The sequence below is a fragment of the Olea europaea genome, unplaced genomic scaffold, assembly GCF_002742605.1.
Source record: "Olea europaea var. sylvestris unplaced genomic scaffold, O_europaea_v1 scaffold69, whole genome shotgun sequence".
Classification (NCBI taxonomy): domain Eukaryota; kingdom Viridiplantae; phylum Streptophyta; class Magnoliopsida; order Lamiales; family Oleaceae; genus Olea; species Olea europaea.
Genome location: NW_019265290.1, coordinates 303663 through 328146, shown reverse-complemented (window position 1 = coordinate 328146; position 24484 = coordinate 303663). Strand labels below are relative to the sequence as shown.

General features: G+C 35.6%; 1 protein-coding gene and 1 long non-coding RNA gene across 5 annotated transcripts; one reads left to right on the top strand and one right to left on the bottom strand.

The window, feature by feature from the left end:
* Positions 1-355: 355 nt before the first annotated feature.
* On the bottom strand, positions 356-2860 carry LOC111390589. The gene is made up of 4 exons (XR_002701942.1): positions 2178-2860; positions 1720-1842; positions 1326-1453; positions 356-771 (listed from the first exon to the last, which is right to left on the bottom strand). It is a non-coding gene; the product is annotated as an uncharacterized LOC111390589 (long non-coding RNA).
* An 8601-nt stretch (positions 2861-11461) lies between these two features.
* On the top strand, positions 11462-16352 carry LOC111390558. 4 transcript variants are annotated; one of them, XM_023015613.1, is made up of 9 exons: positions 11462-11769; positions 12706-12904; positions 13152-13445; positions 13541-13633; positions 13787-13882; positions 13964-14456; positions 14561-14675; positions 14766-14885; positions 16030-16352. In XM_023015613.1, the coding sequence occupies exons 2-6, from the start codon at positions 12890-12892 to the stop codon at positions 14246-14248; spliced, it is 783 nt and encodes a 260-aa protein (XP_022871381.1). In that variant the 5' UTR covers positions 11462-11769; positions 12706-12889; the 3' UTR covers positions 14249-14456; positions 14561-14675; positions 14766-14885; positions 16030-16352. The 4 variants fall into 4 exon arrangements, with proteins under 4 accessions (XP_022871381.1, XP_022871382.1, XP_022871383.1 ...); XM_023015614.1 differs by having other exon boundaries at positions 13964-14467; XM_023015615.1 differs by having other exon boundaries at positions 13964-14474.
* The last annotated feature ends 8132 nt before the right edge of the window (positions 16353-24484 follow it).

The following is a 24484-nucleotide window of genomic DNA, read 5'->3' as shown; positions in this document are numbered from 1 at the left end:
ACTTATAAGCAACGTATCATGTTGAGTCACGTATAAAAGAGTAAAAGAGCGACGGATTTAATGACCACAAACAATAAATAGTTTTTACGTTATCATTTCAATATATCGAATAGTATTATGTGTTGTAGTGTATCGTGGTGAATTTTACGTTTTTTATTGAGATATTTTTATCAATTCCGAATCATGATTCATATGATTTTGGGATCAATGTGATTTGTAATCATATGTTCATCACCAACTATTAGATTTGTATCAAAATGTCAGTATAAATATCCTTGTTATTCAGTTGACACTTGATCTCTTTGTGGCTAATAGTTACACAGGTTAAAGGAACAAAAAAGTTAACGTTCCAACATATTGTATTGAATTTCAATTAAAAAAAACCGCCATATAATAGACGTTGCATGATTACTAAAGTTGTTCAAGTAAACACCATCAAATCAGGCACAAATTTGCTAACATGGCTAAAAAAGTAAAAAGACGTCAACAAATGTTTGATGGGTATCAACAAAATAGACTAATTTTTTCCCCTTGATTGACTTCTGGATATTATCGACATTCCTAGCCTTCATCGCTTTCCCAATGCTCCTTGGGACGAGATCAACATCTGATTCATAATATCCGTTGCTCTTTTGGATTTCATATTTATATAGTTGACAAGCCAGGTATGCCCTTGTGATCATTGGAACCACGTTTTCTAACATATCATGTATCATTTCATTGATAATGAACTCCACATACTTTGTCACAAATACACCTTCGTCATCATGGCTGCAAAAGAAAAGCAATTATATCATTATACTTTGTAAATCTTAGTTGCAATGAACATATTAGTTGACACACACAGAGTAAATAAATAAATAAATAACTAAATCACATAATTGTGTAATAGAATGAAAGACAGTTAACACTTTTAGTGTGTTTTAGATTGATTAACATAACAAGTTCAAGAATGGTAAAAGACTCGTTATTATCTAGTGGAATGTCATTAACTATATTAACGACAAGTGGATCGACACTTTCAGTTCCATCAAAGATGCTGGCTTGTCATGCACTTAAATTCACCATTATGCACAGCAGTACAAACAAATGGTCGTGCCTCAAAAATGTCGATTCAGATGGCTGGTTGCGTGATCTGTGCCAAATATGACATTGTTCTTATTGTGTAGTATTACTATATTATGTCCTGAAATTTGCACTTAAAGTAACATATCAAATATACTAGAATATATGACAAGCATCATTGTGATTTGCGCAACTTAAAATGATAGTGTTATGAATTAAGTTACTAAGCAGTTGGGCAAAATATATTAACATATCAGCACCATTGTGGGAGAATTCAGATTAGTGTTGATTGGTCGCGCATCAGGTCGGAACATCCCTTGCACACCTTGGTCTGAGCCCAAGTCCTCCTTGTTCTAAACATGTGAAATGACCATGTTCTTCCATCATTCTAAAAAATAATAAACCAACATTATAGTCTTTAGATAACGTAGAAATTGAAGTATATGAGTACAAATCACAAGTGTTAGATATTGTAGCTCTTTGTCATATAAGACACATGGTAATTTGGTAAATATATTGCAACGACGTAGCATATATATATTTTTTTGATCAGTACAACGATGTAGCATATTGCTTTGCAAAAATGATGTCAAAATAATTGCCTGGATGGTGAGAAAAACTCGGAAACTGATATAAGTTACTTGAGTGACGCACTTTCTTTTTAGCTTGAGGGCACAGTTTACCATCTCTTCCACTTGGTCGAGATTCTCCTCTGTGAAGTGTACATCATCCATGATGTAGAATGGATCGTGTGAGATAATGTGTGAAGTGATAATTCTGCAATAATCAACAATTACAAGTGATTGTGTAATCGTGATTGTGTGAATCTAAAGCTTGATTTTGGTTAATATTCGTAGTTATAGTTTAAATGAACTCGTGCACATTGACAGGTAGGTAAAATGCCAAAATGTAACAAAGTGTGTGATACTAAGAGACGTATAATAATGATAGAACTAAATCACGTGCCCATGAAATGTAACATGTACAATTAACGTCGCATGTAGGAGTGGGATACATTTTTTACATTTCGCAAAAGAAGACACATAACGGAGTTTGTCGCAAGCATGTATATAATAGAATTACAGTCGAAAGAAGATGAAAGTGTCGAGTACCATGTTGGAGATTCAAGGGCAGGCGACTACATAGATACAGAGAACCAGGTCTTCAGTGACAAGAAGTTAATGAAGAAGACAGTCGCGTTATATGCCATACACAATAGCTCCCAGTATGGTCCGACAAACGTGAGTACATGCTGACATGTCGAGTTGAAGATTGCAAGTGAAAATTCAGACAAACAATTGGGTGGGACCTCTGGGAAAGGCATCCACCATTTTTCTTCAAGAGATATGAAACGCCTCCGTGAGAGTCAGCAACATTCATCCCACTCTCAAATAGTAAAACTTAATGCCACGAAACCCATCCAAGATGCCAATTAGCATTGCATCTGATTTCTTGAGGGCTGGAAGATTCACATTACCACACCACACCCAACCACCTCACCACCATCACACCAATCTGATGAATCGTTCACGCTTGGTTGAAATAACAACGCAGGAATCGCAATATGCTGAGATTTTAGCGCTCGAAATCGATTTTGTGGACATAGAAATTACATAAACATGGATTGAGATACGATTTGAGGATTTCTTGATGTGTAATGGAGATTCTGAGGTTTTAATTTTTCAATTTTTGGTTTGAATGCTGTAAGGATGGATGTCAGGATGACCTGGGCAATTGGGGGGGTAGATGTGGCAAGAGTAATTGGGCATAAATGGGGCGAGATTATGGGCTTGATTTATTGAGCGTATTTGGAGGAATGATTTCAGCTTTTATGTGGATTATTTGAGGGGTTGTGTTTATAATTTGAATTTCTGCTTATACTTACTTATATTGCAGTAAATTTGGTTAAAAAAACCTGGTTATGTAAAAAAGGAATTTTTTTAATTTTTAAGGTAGCTGGTGGAATTTCCCCTATAAATTTAGTTGGCTGGACTTTATCCCAACTTCTAGATTTATTTTCATGGCACAAATTTTGCAACTTGGCTTCATTTTTAGGCTACAATAAATTCATACCCACTCTTGTAATTGAGGATGGAGAATTCATATACCTGAGGTTTATTTTGAGGATCTCAGCGATGGATTTGATTTGGCTTCACAGTTTCTATGATCATTAGCTTGAGTTTGATGATGTTATCATTTGGGAAGAGTTAATTAGCTATGCTTTTACATGGTGGATTAGAATTTTCTTTTTATCAGAATTTTATTCCTCTACACTTGCATTGAATTTGATGGCAGTAAATATAGTTCAGATGACCTCTCTACCAAATTTCTTGAAGGCGAATATAGATTCTATTTTTTGGTTTGCACCATATTCAAAATGTTATGAAAATTGGGAATTATAATTGTGCATGACAGATACCGAATGAAATGTCCCAAGTGGATTTCATATCTTTCTTTGGGCTGTAAGTGCTACCTACTCATTAAAAGGTCACAGTCTGCATCCATAATTGAAGATTCTAGTAATCATGACAACATGATTTTCCCTATACCCAGCATTCACGGATGCAAACATGACATTAAATATGTTACCAGAGTCAAATGGATTGTGAAAGAAAAAACTCCCCATTATGGGAAATCCTACAAGTGCTAGACAAAATACGTAGTTTGGATCTCTCTTATTCAAAAGCTCATTTTGATCATCATATTTATTATTCAAGGAAAACTGTAAGACCTCACGTATCTGTGGCTAACTTTTAAGACCTCTTATATTTCTACGTGTCATGAATGATACTTATTTTGATAAGATATCACTTGAGATAGGGCATGCAGTGAGACTATTTGTACCAAATGGATGCATTTCAACCTAGTCAACATATAGATTTTTCTCAATTGAAAATTTCAAAAGATTCTCAGCAATCTTAAATCATGTTTCGGTTTGGTTTGGCATGTTTCACTTCCATAAGCAATCGAATTTCTGTAATTTGAAAAGTAGAAGTGCAATTGTTAAATAAACTGGGTATTTACATTTAAAACAAAGGGTGAAAGATATGAATCAAAGATGTCACATATTTATGCATGTGTTATATCTCTGATAATGCCTTATGACATTTAGAATCAATTATAAAACTTTAAAAGTTACAGCATGATACTTCATCTCAAATGCCACAGATGGTGTTAAACTAAGCGAGTCTAAAACATTGACATGCTATGTCACACGTAATACAAAAACTTCAAAATTACAAACAATAAGACTTGCATGCTAAATAATTCCAATATTAGCAATACTAAGTTATTAGTTCAACATCATAAAAATTCAAATCAACTCAAAACCTAGGATCCATAGATATAGAAAAAAGAAGCCAATACTAATTGATAAAATAGAACCATTATATATACATATATATGTACATATATATACATATATATGTATATATATATATATATGAATGACATGACCCGTCCCTAATCACCCTATAAACCCAATACGTGACGTACGCCAATGGTACATATTGACTAGATGCCAGATCCACTACCAAGGCTAACTATGAGTTACTATAAACTATGCGTCAAAATCAAATGTTTATGAAAAACATAGTGCAATGGGCCCAATGTCAATACTTCATATTTTATCAAATTGACTTATATCCTTCAATGTTGTGTGATTATAACTCTGAAATTATCTGGCTTTTCAAGTTATCAAGAATCAATTATTTCCTGTAAAGAAAATTTTAGAAAAATATGAGTTGATAGCTAAGAGTGGAAGAGTTCGAAAATAGTTATACTTTCTTATTTAAACATTTTTATTAAGAATAATTCTAAGTGTACAGAAAATTCTTTCACAGAATGTGTACAGATTCTCACAAAGGGGTGGTGGACCCCACATGAATATTTTATTGTAAAAAAATCACCCACCCCCTTATTGTGTGTATTCTGTACAACATCTGTTAAATATTTGTCTGTACATGTAGACTCACTCTTTTATTAAACATCAAGTTCATATCGCTTAATATTCACATGATGGATTTATACAATTATAGCTAAAAAGTGAGACATTCCCAAAACTATGTAAATATCATCTCATAATCACGATATAACCATTAGCTGATATCTATATGATCATCTTATCACATCACATGCGATCCATAAAAAATGTACCTACTGATTGAAAAATGAAATCCGTCCCTAGGGCCAAGCATTTTCGCCACGTGCTTTTGGCCCTCTCTGTGAACAAAAGTGGGTCTCAATGACCTCTGATAATCAATTGTAGAACATGGCCTAGGATTTTCTATGAATTATATACCAATGTCGGGTCAAAACCCCTTCGTGTAGGATAGAACAGGACCAAGGCCGCTTGATAGATGTCCAATGAGGGTTCTTAAGTGGACATGTAATTTCAAACCAAAGCAGGAGACTCCAATTTTTCCTATTTGAGTTTCATTTCCTTTACTTCCGGTACATTTGCGTGCCAAGGGGTTCTTTTTTACTTTATCTAGGACAATAGGAATTTCCTTAATGATTGATGAGGCCACCTCAGATCTGAGACGACCTAGCGAGGCTAGGTTATGTATAAAGGTAAACTTGGGGCTTAAGTTGCCCAATAGAGTATGGATTGAGTGCGATGTTAATCGCGGCTTCCGGTAGGAAGTCATATATGAAAAGCGATCGAATTTTTATTTTTTTTTTGTAAACACTTCGGCCACTCATTTGATCGGTGTACTTCGAGGGTACCACCACCACCTCCTCCTCTAGTTGTTGTGCCTTTCCCAATTCAGCCTCATCCTCTTATTGAGACTGACACTAATACGGCTGACAATGGCAAAGTAAGGTTGCTTTCGTTGAGCTAAGGAAGTGGTGAGTACCAATTTCGGCAGTGCCTCCTATGCTTCACACTATCCCTATTACAGTTGTGGCAGAGTCAGCTTCTATATTTGCAGATCCTACCCTGATTCCCACCACGGGTGCTACAGGGGTAACACTAGTTGGTCTCCCAATGGTAGAGTCTACACTAGAGATCCCTCCTATCATCCATGAGAGTACCCTAGGAGTTCCTATTCAGACTTAAATAGTTGCTTCCTTAGTGGTTGAAGATACAATAGAGATAGTACCCATTGATCAACCACTTGCTCAGCCTATTTTAGAGGCTCCTACTGAGGTATCACCACCCCCTAATATTACTACTGATAGTCTAGGTGCCATAATACCCTCTAAGCCTATACAAATCGATTCCTAATTTTCAAGACACATTCAGAGGGCTCTCATTCACCACAGATGTCAGGTACCGATGGTATATTGACCGACCTTAAAGCTAAACCTCAGGCGAAGTAGATGTTGATCAACCACTTCAAGGAGACCCGTGGCTTCAAGCTGGCAGCTTCTATGAGGGATGCCATTTATGATTTGGTTAGCAAGCTCTTTAATGACAAATCATCACCTAGCCCTACTGCCTAGACAGGATAAGGTGGATGCTCAAATTCAGAGAGTGACATGGATGGCATGGATCTCGGAGATTGCTCGAAGAATATTAAGGCAGATGTACCTTCAATCAACGAGCCACTCTCACATGCGTTAGATATTGTAGCACCTATGAATAGCATCATGAGATCAGATGCATCTGCTTTTTGCCCGACATTCAATACGCCATCGCTTGGACAACAATTTTCACCTAGAAGGGCCCCTTCACCCAGGAGGGACCCCTCTTCATTAAGCATGACCCAGAAATGTTTCACACCAGACGCATGACCTGTTCAATGTCTATATACTACACCCAATGATTTATCCTCAGGAGTATCCTTGAGTAATCTTCGTTAGTTTTGATTCACGTTTCATTTATTGTCAATTGCACTTCATTTGAGACATTTATAATTTTTTTCACCTACTGGAGGTCAGGTCCACGTCTCCCTCTTTATGTGTATTCTCATTTTTTATGATATAAAATGAGCTACATTAATGGTATTTGCTAAAAAAAAGTAATCTTTGAAATCTCACATGTATCATAATAAAAAGAGATTTCCATGATAATCATAAAATCGAATGATTAATTACTCATACTTTAATAATAAACTTAATTTACAAAAACTTTTAAAATATTTAAGTTTTTCTACTCGCAGATCTATGAATAGAAATTTGGCTAAATTGACGAGCATTTCCAAGCTTTCATGTCACTACTTAAAATAACGGTATAGTTACTCGAATTAAAACCTGACAATTAAATTGATACAAATCCACCATTTTACTTCTCAACTTCCATATTTACTCTTAGATCTGCAATTCCCCAACTTTTATTCTCTTTAATGATTCATCAACTAATTACCATACATTATCAAATCTATTAAATTACTCACACTTCCTTAAAATCATTACCTTATACATATACGACCCCTATACATAATTTATCTAATACATAGACTTCACTATTTGTCATATAAATTCATTCAAACCTTTAAAAATCTAAAAAATAAGAGTTTTGACAAAAACATCACTAAAATCTCAAAATATTGAAATTTGGCACCAATTTCTGTATATTGAAATCTGGCATCGAAACATTTGACAAAAATAGCACTATTTTGGGTAGACTTTCAGAGATAGCACTATTTTAGGTTCACTAAGAGTAGGTAATGGTGTGTATAGTCTTTGAGGTAAAACTCTAGACTTAGCACGTTTTTAAGTTATGCATCGACTACAAACCCTCTCAGTGTTACTTTCATCTTAGGTCAATAGAAATGCTCACCTAACATCTCCAAGGTCTTTTGTATCCCAAAGTATCCCATAAGTCCACCACTACAAGCCTCTCTCACCAATAACTCGTGTATTGAACAATTTGGTACACATAATTTATTTTCCTGAAATAAATAACCTCGTGTTTAAAGAATTTATCAATAGCCCTCTTATCACAAGATTTATACATTTCAAAAAAAATTTACATCATTTTCATAAAATTCCTTAATATGCTCAAAACTAAACAATTTAGACCAAGAAAAGTTAGCAATGTATACCTCCGAGATAACGCATCTGCCACTATATTTTTTTTACCTTGCTTGTACTTGATGACGTAGGGAAACATTTCAGTAAACTCCATCCATCTGGCATGCCTCTTGTTCAACTTTCCATGACCCCGTAAATGCTTCAATGACTCGTATCGGTGTGAATAACAAATTCTTTTGGCCTAAATAATGCTACTAAGTCTCTAACGCTCGAACAAGTGAATACAATTCATTATCGTATGTTGGGTAATTCAATGCAGCTCCACTCAACTTCTAACTAAAATAGGCTATCGGTCTTTTGCCCTGCATTAAAATAGCTCCAATACCTATCATTAATGCATCACACTCAATCTCGGAAGTTTTGCTAAAATCAAGTAATGCTAAAACAAGTGCCTTACACAATTTATCCTTAATCATTTTAAATGCATGCTCTTGTCACTACAAAAAAATATGGCCACCACCGACCAACCAAATTTGGTCACTAAAAGATATTATCATCGACCAATCGTTGGTTGGTGAAAGTTTTGGTATGTTAAAATAGGATATTTTTTGGAAAGGCCTTCAGCGACAACTATCCAGCGACCAACAATTTCTTAGTTGCTATACCCCCTCATTCAGCGACCAATACGTGGTCGATGCATACTTAAACCTTCAACGACCATCGATTGGTCACGAATACCTTTTGGCGGGATATATCCCGCTTATTATTTGAACACTTTTAGCGACCAAAGATGTGGTCGCTGTATATTTAACCATCCAGTGACCTTAAATTGGCCGCTGATACCTGTATGCAGTGACCAACACTGTAGTCGCTGAATATTGAACACTTCAGCGACTAATATTTGGTCGCTGTAACGCTTGGCGCAATACCTCCACGCCTTTTTTTTCACTTTTCTTAAAACTATTCAGCGACCAAATCGTGGTCGCTGCCTATGTATAGTCTCCAGCGACCAGAAGTTGGTCGCAGTACCACTTGGAGCGATTCCTCCCCCGTGTTTTTTTACTTTTCTTAAAACTATTCAGCGACAAAACTGTGGTCGCTGCCTATGTATACTCTCCAGCGACCAGAAGTTGGTTGCAGTACCACTTGGAGCGATTCCTCCCCCGTGTTTTTTTACTATTCTTAGAAATCTTGAGCGACCAAAAAGTGGTCGCTGAATATTTAAGGTATTCAGCGACCAATGCGTGGTTGCTGGAATCAATATCCAGCAACCAACGCTCTTTGGTCGGTAAATAAGTTGGCGGGAAGTATCTTGCATTAAATTTTAGCCATTCAGCGACCAAACTATGGTCGCTAAATACCTTTGGTGGGAAGAATCCCGCCTTAATTGTATGCTGTTTTAGCCACCAATATATGGTTGCGGGACCCAAACTACTTCAGCGACCAAATAATGGTTGCTGGACATGGAAACCAACTTTCACTTGGTTGCTAAACAAATTGAAGAGTTGTATCCTGCATATTTTTTCTAGCTGTATGACCAACCAATCTTCAAATACGCTTAACACTGAGTATAATTTTTCAAAGTTTCATTGTTGGTTCTTTTGATTTCAATTATCCATTTTGGCCCCACCCAAATCAATTAACAATAAAAAAATAAATCCGCCATTATCCTAGAAGTGACAAATCCGCTACATGTTCAAAGTATGATGTCCCACACATGAGAATTTTATGATCAATTTCATGATCCACACAATTGCCATTAAGAGTCATGGCCAATACTCACTCAAAACCGACCCAATCAATTTTTAATCGCATCATACTGAACCACAAAGATTTGAAAACAATTTGATCAAGACCGTCTTTTGTCATTGGTTCTTTCGGTGGTTTCAATTAGAACTTTGGCCCAAATCAATTAAGAATCAAATAGTTCTAACAAGAGTTATATCGATAATGCTAAGAGCTTAAGGAAGCATGTCAACTCTAAAAGGAAACTCGTTATGAAGAAAAGAACGTATGATTGCTTCTCGAGAAGCACCCCTGCTCTCTTAGATAGGTCTTGTAAGATATTCGGGAAAGGAAGAATGAAAATAGTTTTTCTCAGAATTAGACCAAATCTTATGACGAACTGGTGAGAAAGGACAAATTACGTGTCAAAATGTGATCAACAAAAGTTATACCTAAAGAATTGGATTCAAATTGACAAGCTACATCTCATCTCGTTATACTGAAGAAAGTCAACACTGTCATTTATTTTGAGATTAAACCGGGCCATTGTATCCTCTAAATGAATTCCCACTGCTTCTACGATTTCGTCTATTTATGACTCGATGTTTACAATTTAATTAATTAATTATATATTTTATTAATTAAATATATGAGTAATTATATTATCACCACAAAACTTATTAACCATGCCACATTATAATAACACCACAATTTAAATCCATTTTCGATAATTGCACCACAACAAATCCAACAAACGAAATTAAAAAGGATAATTTTGTGGTGTATTCATCAACATAAGCAAAATCTCTCTCTAGAAGAAAACCATATGGCGTGTAGAAAGTTTCGTTATCATCCCAACTCTTGTCATTCGGTGCAAAGTAAACTATATGAACCAGTGAAGCTGTAAAAAACTCAACTTCATTTCTTCCTCCATGACACCCTTAGTGGGAATAAACCCACGGCAGTGATGGTGGCAAGTGCTAATGCTACCGGGAAACCGAACGATTCGACCACGTTCGGCACCACATTTGCCATTGATGATCCTTTAACAGAAGGCCTAGAGATTACTTCAAAAGTCATTGACAATGTACAAGGGTTGTATCTATCTTCTAGCCAAGATAAAAATTTGACCCTAGTTATGTATGTTGATCTTGGTTTCACTGGTGGTAAATTTAAAGAGAGTTCTCTTAGTATGTTTTCGAGGAATCCAGTGACGGACGAGATAGAAGATAAATTTTTAAAGTTTTTATGACTGTGGTAGAAGAATAAATTATTTTATGTGAGAAATATATAAAAAACCCACTTATGTAAATTCATTTAAGGCTATTTATGTAAATAAAAAAAATGTGGTGAGCTTAACAATTTTTGTAGTGGTAATATAATTATCCTAAATATATTACAGTTACATAACTATACGCTTTGTTAAAAAATTAACGATTTAATTAATTACATATTATTTTTCAATCAGAAATCAGAATTTTGTTATGTGACAATTTATTTTACGATCACTATTCAAAGATTTTACAGGTAACAATTAGTTCATTGATTACAATTTAAAAACTTATAAACAAATTTACAATTTGTTCAACACAAACTTGAAACTACCCGACCCGGCTGGCCCAACAATGTGGATAAAAGTCATTGGCAATATAATTCTGGTCAATGATTTACACGCCCACCCCTTGGCCGCCCCTCGGCGGGTGTGTAAATCATTGTTTAAAAAATTATGTACAAATAGTTTAATCCATAATTCTAACCCTAAACTCATTGAGACCCATTTGGTAAAGGTAAAGTTTGAATTTCTGCAGGTTCAAGCCGCTCCGCCTCTTCATCTCTGAACTGACCAGAACGCTTCGCCTTTTCATCTGAACTGACCAGAACGCTTCGCCTCTTCATCTGAAGCTGACCAGAACTTCGGTTGCTATAGTGCTTCACAGTCGACAGAACTCGACCACGTCACCAAAGCAACACCATCTCCAAAATCCATTTTCTGTTGTGTGTGCAGTGATCATACTAATCTTTATTGCTGTGGAAAAGATTCTCCCCAAAGTTGGAACGGTATGAATTTACTCTTTGACAATATAAATGTTTCTGTTTTTTTTTTTTTTTTTAAATACTTTCAATTCCACTAAATGAGTTTAGGAAGTTTTTGTGATTTTCTGTTTTAAGACATTCGAAGTTTTTATGATTTTCGGTTGTTGCTAGACTCGTATATGGTACACTTTTTGACGACCTTTTACATTATTTGTTGTTGCTAATGACTTTTGAATATGCAAAGGAATTAGAGATGAATCATCAATCCGAAAGGATCCATATTTTCCTATGTATTACTTAGCTAGATATTTAATATTTATTGTATGCAAAGGCTGTGGGAATTGTAGAAGAAAATAGAAAATGTTAATTGTATTGTTGGTGTTGACAATGAGGATGTCGAGGTAAGAATATGCTGTTTGATTAATGAAAATGACTAGTGTATTGGGATCAGTTCTTTATTTTAGAATTTACTTATAATAAAGTGTTGTAAACTTGACTAAAAATTTGTGCTGGTTAATTTTTTGGACTTTATCACTCAAAATTAGCACAGTGTAATTTTGGTTGTATTTCTCTACCCGTCAAATCTGGTAGTATATTTTTTAATCGATTTTCAAATTTTCTTCCAGTTTTTAACTAAATTTATCTTATAGGAAAAGAAGTTTAGACAAGAAGAGAAGAAATTATTCCAGTTTTACCTGAATTTATCCTAAAGGAAAAGAAGTCTGGACAAAAAGAAAAGAAATTATTCTTTAAATAAATGCTTCTCTCCAAACAGAAAGCTCTTCCTCTCTTGTTTTGTATACCTGTATCTTGGGTTTATGCCAAGTCTATTGATGTTCACTATTACAGTATGATTTCTTCTTTTTAGACTAGGATTGTCCATCATTCTTGCAGAAATCTAAAACAGCAGAAATCTGCAATTTTCGTCTTCTAATTGTTGTTTTGTTCCTGCATATATAGATGCCGCCAAAAAGAAAGTTTAAGCACATCCCACCTATAGCATCTGCTGCTCCTCAAAACTCCAGTAATCGAAGCCCATCTCATCACGAACAAGGGCAGCAGTCTATTCCATCACCTCTTCCCGTTTCAGCACCTTCAACAACCCATTCTGGTGTAAACACGATAGCTCAATCGACTCCTGCCCATGAGGCATCCAATGGTATGAATTTAATGCAAGCTGAATATATTGTAAAATGATTCTTGCTTTTCCTTTAACTTTAATTTTCTTTAAATATGTTTTAGCTCTTCCTCGTAAAAGAATGCGTGGACTTAGTCGTAGACTGGCTTCACAAAAAATAATGGATAGGTGTAAGCAAAAGCTTATTGTACAAGCTAAAGAGGGAGATATGCGCACGTTTGGTGTGAACTCCTCTCTGTTTGCTAATGAAATTGGCATAATCATGCAGAATGTCGTTTCTCAGCGCTTGACTGGTTGGAGTGCAGCAACTCCTCATGACAAGGAACTTGCCCATAGGCGTCTGCAAGAAAAATTTGATGTTGATTTAAATGATGGACAAATGTTCGAAATTGTTGAAAGACATTGTCGTGAAAGGTACAAAGAACATCGAAGTACATGTCATAAAAAATACAAAGAATTGAAGCTAGAGGGAAAGGATCCAATACAACATAAGCCGTCTATCGTTAAAACACAAGATGATTGGGAGTGGATGTGTGCACACTTCGAAAGCGAGGGGTTTCTGGTATTAAAGCATTTCAATATTACTTTATGATGTTGTTCAGTAAGTTGGATGAATGTATTACCTAATTAATTAATTTATGGTGTTATGTTTTATAGAAGCGCTCTGCAGCCGCGACACGTAACCGAGCAAAAATTCCATATAATCATCATGGTGGGACAATATCTTTCGTTGCAACTAGGGAAGCACTGGTAATTAAAATCACTACTGTCTTATGTGTTTATTTTGTGCATTTACCTGACAAATTCAAAGCCATTTTCGAGTATGTGTTTTTGTTTCTTATGATGTAATTTTGCTCCATTATTATGATGATTAATAAAGTTTTATTTTTTCATATTTCTTAGTCTACACAGGAAGAACCAGTTGGTCCCATCGAATTATTTAGGAGGATGCATTCAACAGCAAAAGGACGGGATAACCAACTAGTCGAGTCGCATTACGTAAGATATATTACCTGTAACACTAATGTATTTTATAATAAATATTATTTATTTTGATAACATTTTGATTTTTTATGGCAGAAAGAGATGGTAGAGTTGCAACAATCACAATTACAGTTAGAGGATCATGCATCCATCATGGATGAAACAGCAATACGCGCTCAAGTTATTGGTAGGAGTGCTGGAACTATTTCTGGTATTGGGCCTGCTCCGCACAAGTCATATATCAACACAAGGAAAGCTCCTTCCAAAGTTATAGAACTGTTGGAACTTCTTACTCAGAAGGATAAGGACAAAACGGAACAGTTGGAACTTCTTACTCAGAATGATAAGGACAAGGATAATCTTATTAGCCAGCTTACATAGCGCCTCGAGCAACAAGCTTTACTTATCCAGAGTATTATTGCACGAATGGACGTGAGTCAGCATCCTTCTACTGGGCCGACTAATGATCCGCCTCCGCCACCTCCACCTCCACCACCTCCATCGGTTGGTGCCGTAGTATTGTGATTATATTACTGAAGTTATAAGGAAAATATGGCAAGTTCAAAAATTTGGACCTATGGTAGTCAAGGTGCTTTCCAGGTTTAATGTACATATTTTTCTTCCGGTTGGTTAACTTGCTATTTTGCTTACATTTCATTACTAACTTGTCATATTGCTGGTTTCTATGAACAGCATTTTTGGAATTAAGGACGATCAGGTTCCTTTGATAATCATACAAACAAATGATGGAAAGAAATATCTAAAGCCAAATGTTGATCAGATTGCAGCATGGGTCGTGGACTTTACGGTAAACTATCATTCTTCAGCATGGGCCAAGCATTTCATTTTTGTACATATTTTCCTGGCAGCAATTAACTAATAACTACTGTTTTATTAGTTATGAACTACGGTAATGTGCAACCATATAAAAAGTCAGAGCCCATTCCTGAGGCCAACAATGAACCTGTTAAGTGGTGGTTGCTGACAACGTGCATGGTCTTCAACTCAGGGAAAAATGGTATCAATATTCTCATATTTAACATTCGTTTACAAGATCCTAGTTTTTCTAGAATGAAGTAAAAATTGACCCTCATTTTTCGTGACAAACAAATTTAAGCAATAAGAATAAGTGATCCGAAAAACTCAGACTATGATCCAAGGTCCTACTGTCCGTTTGTCGAGGAACCAAATGCAGGAAGGTATGGAGATTATTAGTTAAGTTACACCCAAGCATTCAGGAATCAGCTAAATGCAAGATTTTAAAACTATTTTGTGGGGAGTAGATTTGATAATATAGCTTACTAGGGTTTTAGTTGCCCTTATCCACTCTTGGTTTTTCATAGCTAATTTGTGGGATTTTCAGTTTGCATGACACAAACTTTCATCCATTCTCTGGCAGATGTTCTTTGGTGACTATTATTTAGAGCTCCATAAGGGGATATTAAGGATGCTTTTAGAATTAGGACCTCAGAGTTCCCAAGTCTAGGTCCTATCAACTGTTAAATCTAAGATCATTATTACTTAAACTTTCTATAATCTCGTGGACAAGGATAGCTGAGTGTCCTTCCAAACACTATTTTAACTGCGTACAGTCATGTGTAGAGTCCTTTCACATTTTTCAACTTCAGCACCTCAGTTAAGGATGACATACGTTGAAGGCAATCACTTGTTCTTTCTGAATTCAGAGAAAAGTTAAGTGATTGAATACCTGTTAAGTTGTGGTTTTATGACATCTTAGTTGTTTGCTAGAATGAAGAATTTGATTTGTTGGAACAAATTTATGTATCATGTGAAGAACGAGTTGCCAAGTGATTGAAAATGTCCTTTATTTCAGAGATGATGTTTTCTACATCTTATCCTGTGAGATTATTATTTTTTTGTGACCCCCATTTCTGCTTCGCTTGATATTATTTCAATCTTAACCAACTGCTATAAGCAGCAATTTATACTTGGATTGAAAGTGCTAAAACATGGAATTACAAGTGAACATGAGATTAAAGTTCAGCTCTTTTTATTGATGAATACTTTTTTTTTTCCCTCTTGTTTTTCTTATGAATATGGCAACACTTTAATGATCTCTTATCATTACTTTGTTTTTTTCCCCTTTCTTGGTGATATCATCACTTGTGCATTTTTTATTTTTTATTTTTGGTTGGAAACAGCGAACATCTGAAGCTCACGGAAAAATTTCAAAGTCGGAGCCTAAAGACAAAATTTTTTAAGCGCCTCTGATATACAAAGGGTGCCCTGCACATTCTTCTAGAACGGTTATCTTGTGGGTTTAGTGATCATTGGGATGCTTATGATGCAAGATGATGAAAGAATCGCTTACTTTTTGTTTATTGTACACCATTTGTGTTTAAAGTGTAGACTCATTTTTTATTAGGGTGCATGACATATTTTGTAATTAATTGTAGGACATTTAAAGTTATGTAATGACTATTTGTAATTCTTTTATATGCAATTGCAATTATTCTTTTGTAGTTATTGTTTGTTAATTTCTTCTTCTTATGTTCTTTTGTGCTTTAATTGTCATAGAACCAAATATTGGTTTATTTGTCTTTTCATCGACCAAATATTGATTGTTGTGATATGGCAAAAGTTTTTTTTTTCCTCGCTAATTCATTAACCGACCAACATTTGGTCGTGATAGGATGCAAATTTAACCAATCCCTTTACCGACCATTTTTTTGGTTGTTGAATGGTTACCACTTGCGTTTTACCGACCAAATATTGGTTGCAAAAGGATGAATTTTGTGGTGAAATCTAGTCCTTTAGCGACCATTACTTGGTCGGTAAATCTCTACCATTCACCAACCACTTCCATTGGTCACTAAATACCTTTATAGATGGTGGATTGGCGACCACGAACACTAGGTCACTATAGACATTTAGCAACCAAATATAATGCCTTCCTCGACCACGGAGTTGGTTGCAAAGGACGGTCACTCCCATTTTTATGCTTACCAGCGACCATGGTTTCCCATTTGAGCGACCAAATATTGGTCACTGTAGTATATATATCCAGCAACCACGTCTAGTTGGTCGCTGTAATGTTTCACCGACGGTCTATTAGCGACCAGTTGGCGACCACAATTATTTAGTAGCTGTAGTTCTGTAGCAACCAAAAATGGACCTTTAGTGACCAAAAAAATGGTCACGGGAGCCTCTTTTTTTTTTTTTGTAGTGTGTTCATCAACCCAATGAAAATCCACACTTTTCTTAACGACCTCTGTAAGTGGTGTAGTAATTGTGCTAAAATTAGGGCTGGACATGGTTCGGTTTGGTTCTAATGAGAAGTGAATCGACCCGAAATTTTCGGGTATTTAGTAAATGGAACCGTCGGGTCCAAATTTAATTACAGAACCGTTCGAGTTTGGTTCCATTCCGTTCGGTTCGGTCCGGTTCGATTTCATTCGATTCCGTATTATAATTAAATTTTTTGATGTATACAAAGTTACGTTAATTTAATTAATGATATATTTCATATTAGCTCTTACAAAGTAACGTAGTTCAATCTTATGTGTTTTACGCCTTTCTTTACTGAATTCTTCATAAATTTGATTATTAAAATTACAGAAAAAGAAATATAGCGAGCTCAAAATAATTAAGAGAGATGTTGTAGAGTTTTAATTCGATTTTCTCCGATAGAAACGATACTACAGTAGAATAACAGATTTAAATAAAATTGAGGTCAATTTGATTAAGTCGATTTTGAAGTGAATATTAGAAATAGAAAAATCATATTTTGTGGTTTGAACTAAATTAACTAGTTAATAAATTTATATTAGAAAAAATAAAATAATTTTACTTATTTAAAATAAATTAATTTAAAAAATTACGGAGATTCGGTTCTTATTCGTTTCTTCGGGTCTTGGCCTAGAACCGAACCATACCCGTCGGTTCTTGATTCAAATACCCGTTCGGATATTTAACTTGAGAAGAACCGTCGGGTTCGGTTCAGTCGGTTCGGTTCGGGAGTTTTGTCCAGCCCTAACTAAAATCTTTTACAAATCTCCTATAAAAACTAACCAATCCATGAAAGTTCCTAACTTCAATTATGCTTTTTGGTGTAGGCCAATCTTTAAAGCTTAAATTTTCTCATCGTCCACTTATACCCCATTAGCGCTAATTACAAATCCTAGAAATACCACTTTTTCCATGCAAAATGTATACTTTCTAAAGTTAGCATACAATTGTTCATTTCTTAATACTGCAAGCACACAACTTAAATGTCCCACATGCTCATCAAGATTTTTGCTATAGATTAGAATGTCGTCAAAATATACTGCAACAAATTTTTCAATGAAAGCACGTAAAACATGGTTCATTAAGTGCATAAAAGTGCTCGGTGTATTTGTGAGTCCAAATGGCATAACTAACCAATCATATAAACCATACTTAGTTTTAAATGCCGTTTTCCATTCATCACCTTCCCGTATCTGAATTTGATGGTACCTACTTTTAAGATCTATTTTACTAAAAGTACAAGCACCATGCAATTCATCTAACATATCATCCAACCTTAGAATACGGTGATGATACTTTACCATTATATTTTTGATGGCTCTGCAATCCACGCACATTCGCCATGCCACATCTTTCTTTGGCATTAGTAACACTGGAATGGTAGATGGACTCATACTCTCCCTTACATAGCCTTTTCCATTCTATTCCTCCACTTGCTTCTGAAGCTCCTCTGTCTCCTCATGATTACTTTGATAAGCTGGTCGATTCGGAATAACTGCTCCCAGTATGAAATCAATTTGAAGTTCGATTTCTCGATAGGTGGTAATCCACTCGGTATGTCCTCCGGAAATACGTCTTGGAATTTCTGTAAAACAGGTTTAGCCAAACTAGGGAGGGGGTGTTAGCTTCCTCAACAGTAAAAACGTCTTTCTCTCCTCTCGATTATTGCCCTCCTCAACTCACTTCCTTTTGCAAAGGAATTTGCTCGTGATTTTTCTTTTCTCCCGGAAGACTCTCTTTCTTTTCTCAAATGTGGCTCCTCTCTCTTTTTCTCTCTAATAGTTACCTCACAATTTTCTTTCTTGCTTACTATCTCACGGTTCTCTTTCTCACAGTTTTCTCTTTGTTTCTCTCGCTCATACATATCTCTCATTTTTTCTAACTCACTTACTCTCTTCTCTTCCTCATTCCTTAATTTAATTTGGTCCTCATGGACTTGCGTCGGTGGTAATGGTACAAGATTAACAGACCTCCCATCCTTGACGAAATTGTAGCAATTTTTTTACCCATCATGCATAGCCTTCCTATCATATTGCCATGGTCTCCCCAATAAAATATGCCCTATTTGCATCGGTACCACATCACACATTACTTCGCCCTGATAACTACCAATTGATAGATTTATTAACACACTTCTATTAACCCTAACTTCTCCACTTTCATTTAACCATTGCAATTTATATGGCCTAGGATATTTCAACAATGTTAAATTTAACTTCTCTACAAGTGCTACACTAGCGACATTTGTGCAACTACCACTACTAATAATTACACTACATACTGTATTGTTAACGTGGCATTGAGTATGGAAGATGTTGTCCGACTGCAACTTCAAGTCATCTGCCTTGATGTGAGTAGTAAGAACTCTCCTTGCGACAAGTAAATCCACAACAACTCCTTCAAAATTTTCACCATCACTAACCTCTTCCAATGCGGACATGTCATCATATTCGCCTTCACTTTCGTTCACCACCTCTCCATTATCCCGCAACACCATTGCCCTTTTATTTTGACATTACGAAGCAATGTGCCCCGACCCCAAGCACCTAAAGCACTTGATGTCTCCACTCCTGGATGGTTGCGACTCCGATTTTGGTATTGTTTTGCTAGCGCCATCCTCCTTGCTTTTTTGCCAATCACTCTTACCTTTAAGTATAGCCCCATTCCCTTTTTTGATGTTATCCCACCTCGACTTTCAAGATGGATTAGAAATCGAAGAACCTAATTGTTGCCTAGCTGTCCCCGTCCTCTTCATTTGTCTCTCCACCTTCATGGCAATGTGTAACATGTCCTCTAAATCCACATAGTGTTGCAATTCAACGGCATTAGCAATTTCCCTATTTAAATTCAACGTACAACATGACTTCCTCTTCATTTGTCTCTCCACCTTCATGGCAATGTGCAACATGTCCTCCAAATCCACATAGTGTTGCAATTCAACGGCATTAGCAATTTCCCTATTTAACCCAGTCAACGTACAACATGACTTCCAACTCCACATAGAGTTACAGTTTTCCTATTTTATGGTTATGTGTTAAGGCTTGTAGTAATTATGAATATAAATTTTGAAATTTCATAATTAAAATCAATAATTAGCAGATGTATGCGAAATTAAACAATTAAAAGTAGCAAGTTACTTATTAATTGTTATCTAGATGATTAAGTTTAATTAATTGAATTAAACCTCTGTGTCTATCAAATAAAAAAAAAGTAATGAATAACACCAAATATGATCACGGAGGAAAAACCCTTTGAAAATTCTTCACAAGCTTGCCAATAAAATCCACCAAAATAGTTAACTTTCAATTAGTTCAAACACTGCTAAATCTTAACTGACTCTGACCACCTAATTTATAAATCATTGAGGTATTCCTTTAGTTGTGCACGTCCCCACTTCTCTTAGATCTCCAAGTTACTATTCTTTCCATATGGATCAACAATGAACCTCATTCTTGAGCGCCGGAACTCCAAGTCCCTCTTTTCCAAAACTTGAGAACTCTGAAGGTTAATTGGAGAAGGTAAGGCTTATTTTGGTACTTCATCAAAGATCTTTCTGTGTTTTGATATATGGCTGAGGCAAGAGATATTAGAATAAGGGTATAATCTTCAACGTGTAATCTCTTGACTTGATTCAAGGCTTAACCAATGATGGAAAAATGTTTGGTAACAACTATATAAAATAATGAATTTTGAGGTTGAATCAATAAATCAAAGAATGTGTGTTTGATCTTCAATAATGTGATCTTTAATGTGAAATAATGATACAACACACCTTTGGGATGCTCATGGGGCTATATATTTATAATGGAGGTGTTTTGTGATGAAAATTGACTGAAAAACCAGTGTTTCACACAAACTCGAAGAGTTGATTGTTGAACCATCACTTGAGTGCCCAGGCTCGTGGCCAACAAGCTGTCCTTGAGTAGTGGTTAGTATTTTCATCATAACATCCTCTTTCAATGTCAAATTGAGGTGATTCAAAGTGTGTTGGAAAGATAACTGAAAGAGCTACAATTCTTTTGGAATAATATCTTCCAAATTCGAATATTTTCTATGTGCAAAAATGTGTTGCAACTTGTGATTGAGAGTTTGAAGCAAAATTTGTGCAACACTTTGACACTCCTTTGATTTCTAATTTCCTTCCATTAATTATATGTGATCCTTTTGAATATCTTTGACTCATTCAAGGACTATATTACCTGAGAGCCCAAGAATTACTAACCAGGAGGGGGTGAATTGGTTATTTAAAACTTTTTCGAAGATAAGTGCAAATATAAGCAAATAACTATCAAAACAATGAATAAACAAGATAATACAAGAGTAATGAGAGGAAGGGAAAAGAGAGTGCAAACGATGTAATAAGGAGGTTCGATCCAATCACGATTTACGTCCCCCGTTACTAAGCTCTCCGTCACGAGCAATGCATGTTTCACTATATTTGATTGATTTATGGTGCAATCCAACCCTTACAATGCTTCCGGTGATTTACAACCAAGGAGCACCGATCCTTTCACAATGTTAATCTTTACGGGACTTCAACACGACCCACAAGTTTAAGTTTACAATTTGAAACTTTTCTCTAAATGAATAATATATTCAAAGTTGAGTATAATGAGAGAAAAATAGGCTAAGACTTTAATGGATGGCAATGAATGAAGCTCAAGTGTTATATATGAAAAGAACTTTGATAAAATGATTTTCAAAGGTTAAATCAATAAAAGGTTTTTCAAGTATAGATTGATAAAGATGAATAATGAGTAAGAAGTATATAATAGTTAAGCTCAAGAAAATCTCACTTTAATGCTCTTAGAAGTTGTATATTGAATGCAAACTGATCTGATATTTATAGTAGTAAAACCATCAAAATTTCTGTCCTACCGGATGACCCCTATTGGACATCCAATACCTACCGAACAGTCAACGAGCCATTTTTGGTTAGAAATCAGAATGGTCATTATTTGGACCATTGGACAAAAACTGCTTTATCGGATGTTCGCTAGAAATACCGGACGCGTTCGGTACGATCATTTTTCATAAAATATATCTTTTATCGTTTGGAAAAGTCCATGATCATTTGAGGGATATTTCTAATACATATTTTTCAAGGCTTTTGTCATTTCCGAATATGCAATAAAATTTGTACCTTTGAAAAATAATTTAGCATGTAAGAGTATTTGAAACGTTGTCTTTCATCATGCATAAAGATTTATTTTGAGCTTCAAATGACGTTGCCAATTATTCAAACGTTTTACCTTTGCACTTGAATTCAAGAAGTCTAAATCTAATGTCTTCAATGTCAGAACTTGACGAAGTATAAGTCTTGAATTTGTCAATTCCACTCGACTCGTCTTGCATTTGCTCATATTGTCGTCTTCAATTGATCAAGCTTTGTCATAATTTCTATAATCACTCAAATGCGATTGTTAGTGAGTAAGTAGTTTGTTTGTTATAATCAAAACGTGAAGTCAACCATAGGTCAACAATTTTCCCCTTTTTGATTATGACAAACAAGAGATAATATATAGGAATGTTGATAATTGAAAAGCACATGCTAACGAATAATTTCCCCTATCGTTCATACATGTATTCCCCCTTTCATGTACAAAAATGCATATTATCATCTCAAAATAATTTTCCCCTTTTGGCATAAGCGAAAATGAACAATTGAAAAAAAAAATGTAAGTATATCAAGCATTACCATAGGCATTGTCATTAAGTAGAAGACAAAGCATCAAAATATAACTTCACAAGTCAAAAATATCAAGATGAGCGTTTAAAAGCATCAAAGTAGATTTGATAAGGGAAAGACTTCAAAGACAAGTACTAAGGCGCCGAAGGAGGCGGCGGAGGAAACTGTACGTAGAAGTATTCAAAGAAGGCGTTCTGCTGAGCGTGCATCTTTGCCTGTTGTGCAAGAATGGCGTCCTGTCGAGCTTGAATTTGATGAATTGATGAAGTGAGTGAGTCGAGGCGCCCATTGAGAAGGTTGTAATGATCCTTGGTGAAAGTGAAACCACGATGATAGGAAGATCCACCCGAGGGTTGAATGGAAGGTAGATGCGAAGGTAATGGAACATTGTCATTTGCTTTTTCTTGCACTTCGAAAGGTAGTGTAGATGGACCCGAGGTGGGTTAGAACCCTTTGGTGCAAGCCACCCATTGGCCTTGTGTTTTATAAATCTTCATCCATTTGAGAGTTTGAATATTGATGGCATCAGTGGGGTGAGGTTTTATAACGGATTCACCATCAAGAGGGACATTGAAGTGTTTAAATTTTTTTGTTAAAAGCATTCTGTAAGGCAAAGCTTTGGCATAACGGGAAGTGTGGATAAGTTTCATAAGACCTAAGGCAATAGTCAAAAAAACTAATTTACGACCAACAAGGAAAGAATCAAGAATAAATATGTCAAAATAATTAACTTCATCCCGATGCCCTTTCCTTGGCAGAATAACATTTGCAATGATATTTTGCAACACTTTACAAGGTAGGGTGAGTTGATTAGCTCTAATTTTGGTAAAATTTTCAAAATCTTTTCCCGTCACACGACGGCATGCATCACTTGAGTTGTAACTATCCCTATTCGAATGTGCTTTATAAGCAAACACTTGGATATCACATGGTTCAAGATGAAGAAGTTGTCTAATTAGAGCTTTATCAATGGTGACATGCACATTTTTAACTAAACAAGATATTCTATCCAAACCGGGAGTAATAACCATCTTTTTGTAAAAATCCTTCATAAGTTGGGGGTAGGTATTTTCTTCTAAAGTACATACCGAAGTCCATCCCATATTTTCAAAAAATTCCTCAATATGAAAAGCAGGGCTTCAATAGAAAAATCCAAAAAATCAATGTTTTTACCTAATAGAACGGTGGATTTCTCAAAGGGATTCCCTGCCACCTCAGTCTCCAAATTCGCATCTTCGTCCGAAGAAGGGGATGGAGAGTGTCTAGCCATCTGCTTCAACCTCTTGCCAATCCTCTTAGTGCCCGTCATGGGAAGAATTTGAAAAGTTTTGAAAATTTTGAAATTAGGGCTTGGATTTGGGAAAAAACACTGCAAATTAGGAGATTATGTGTAGGTTTTCGGATAAATTAAGGTGGAGAAGTCATGAAATTGTGGTTTAATGGAAGAAATGATATGGTGTGAAGTAAATTTGAGTTTGGAGGAAGGATTTGAGGCAGAGAAAGTTGAGAAAGGAGGAAGAAAATGAGAGAGAAGTGCTTCAGTTCGCATTTTAAAAGAAATTTCGTTCTATCAGACGTCCGATATAGGTACCGGATTCGTTTGCTACGATAAAAGATTTTGCTGTCAAAGAAGGCTTGGTATCGGATCGTCCTATAGGCTTGTCCGGTATGTACCGGAC

Excerpts from the sequence above, each read along its gene's own strand:
- LOC111390558 (XM_023015613.1), top strand. Across the intron at positions 13,634-13,786 it reads TTGCAACTAGGGAAGCACTG|TCTACACAGGAAGAACCAGT; the intron begins GTAATTAAAATC and ends CATATTTCTTAG. Across the intron at positions 13,883-13,963 it reads AACTAGTCGAGTCGCATTAC|AAAGAGATGGTAGAGTTGCA; the intron begins GTAAGATATATT and ends TTTTTATGGCAG.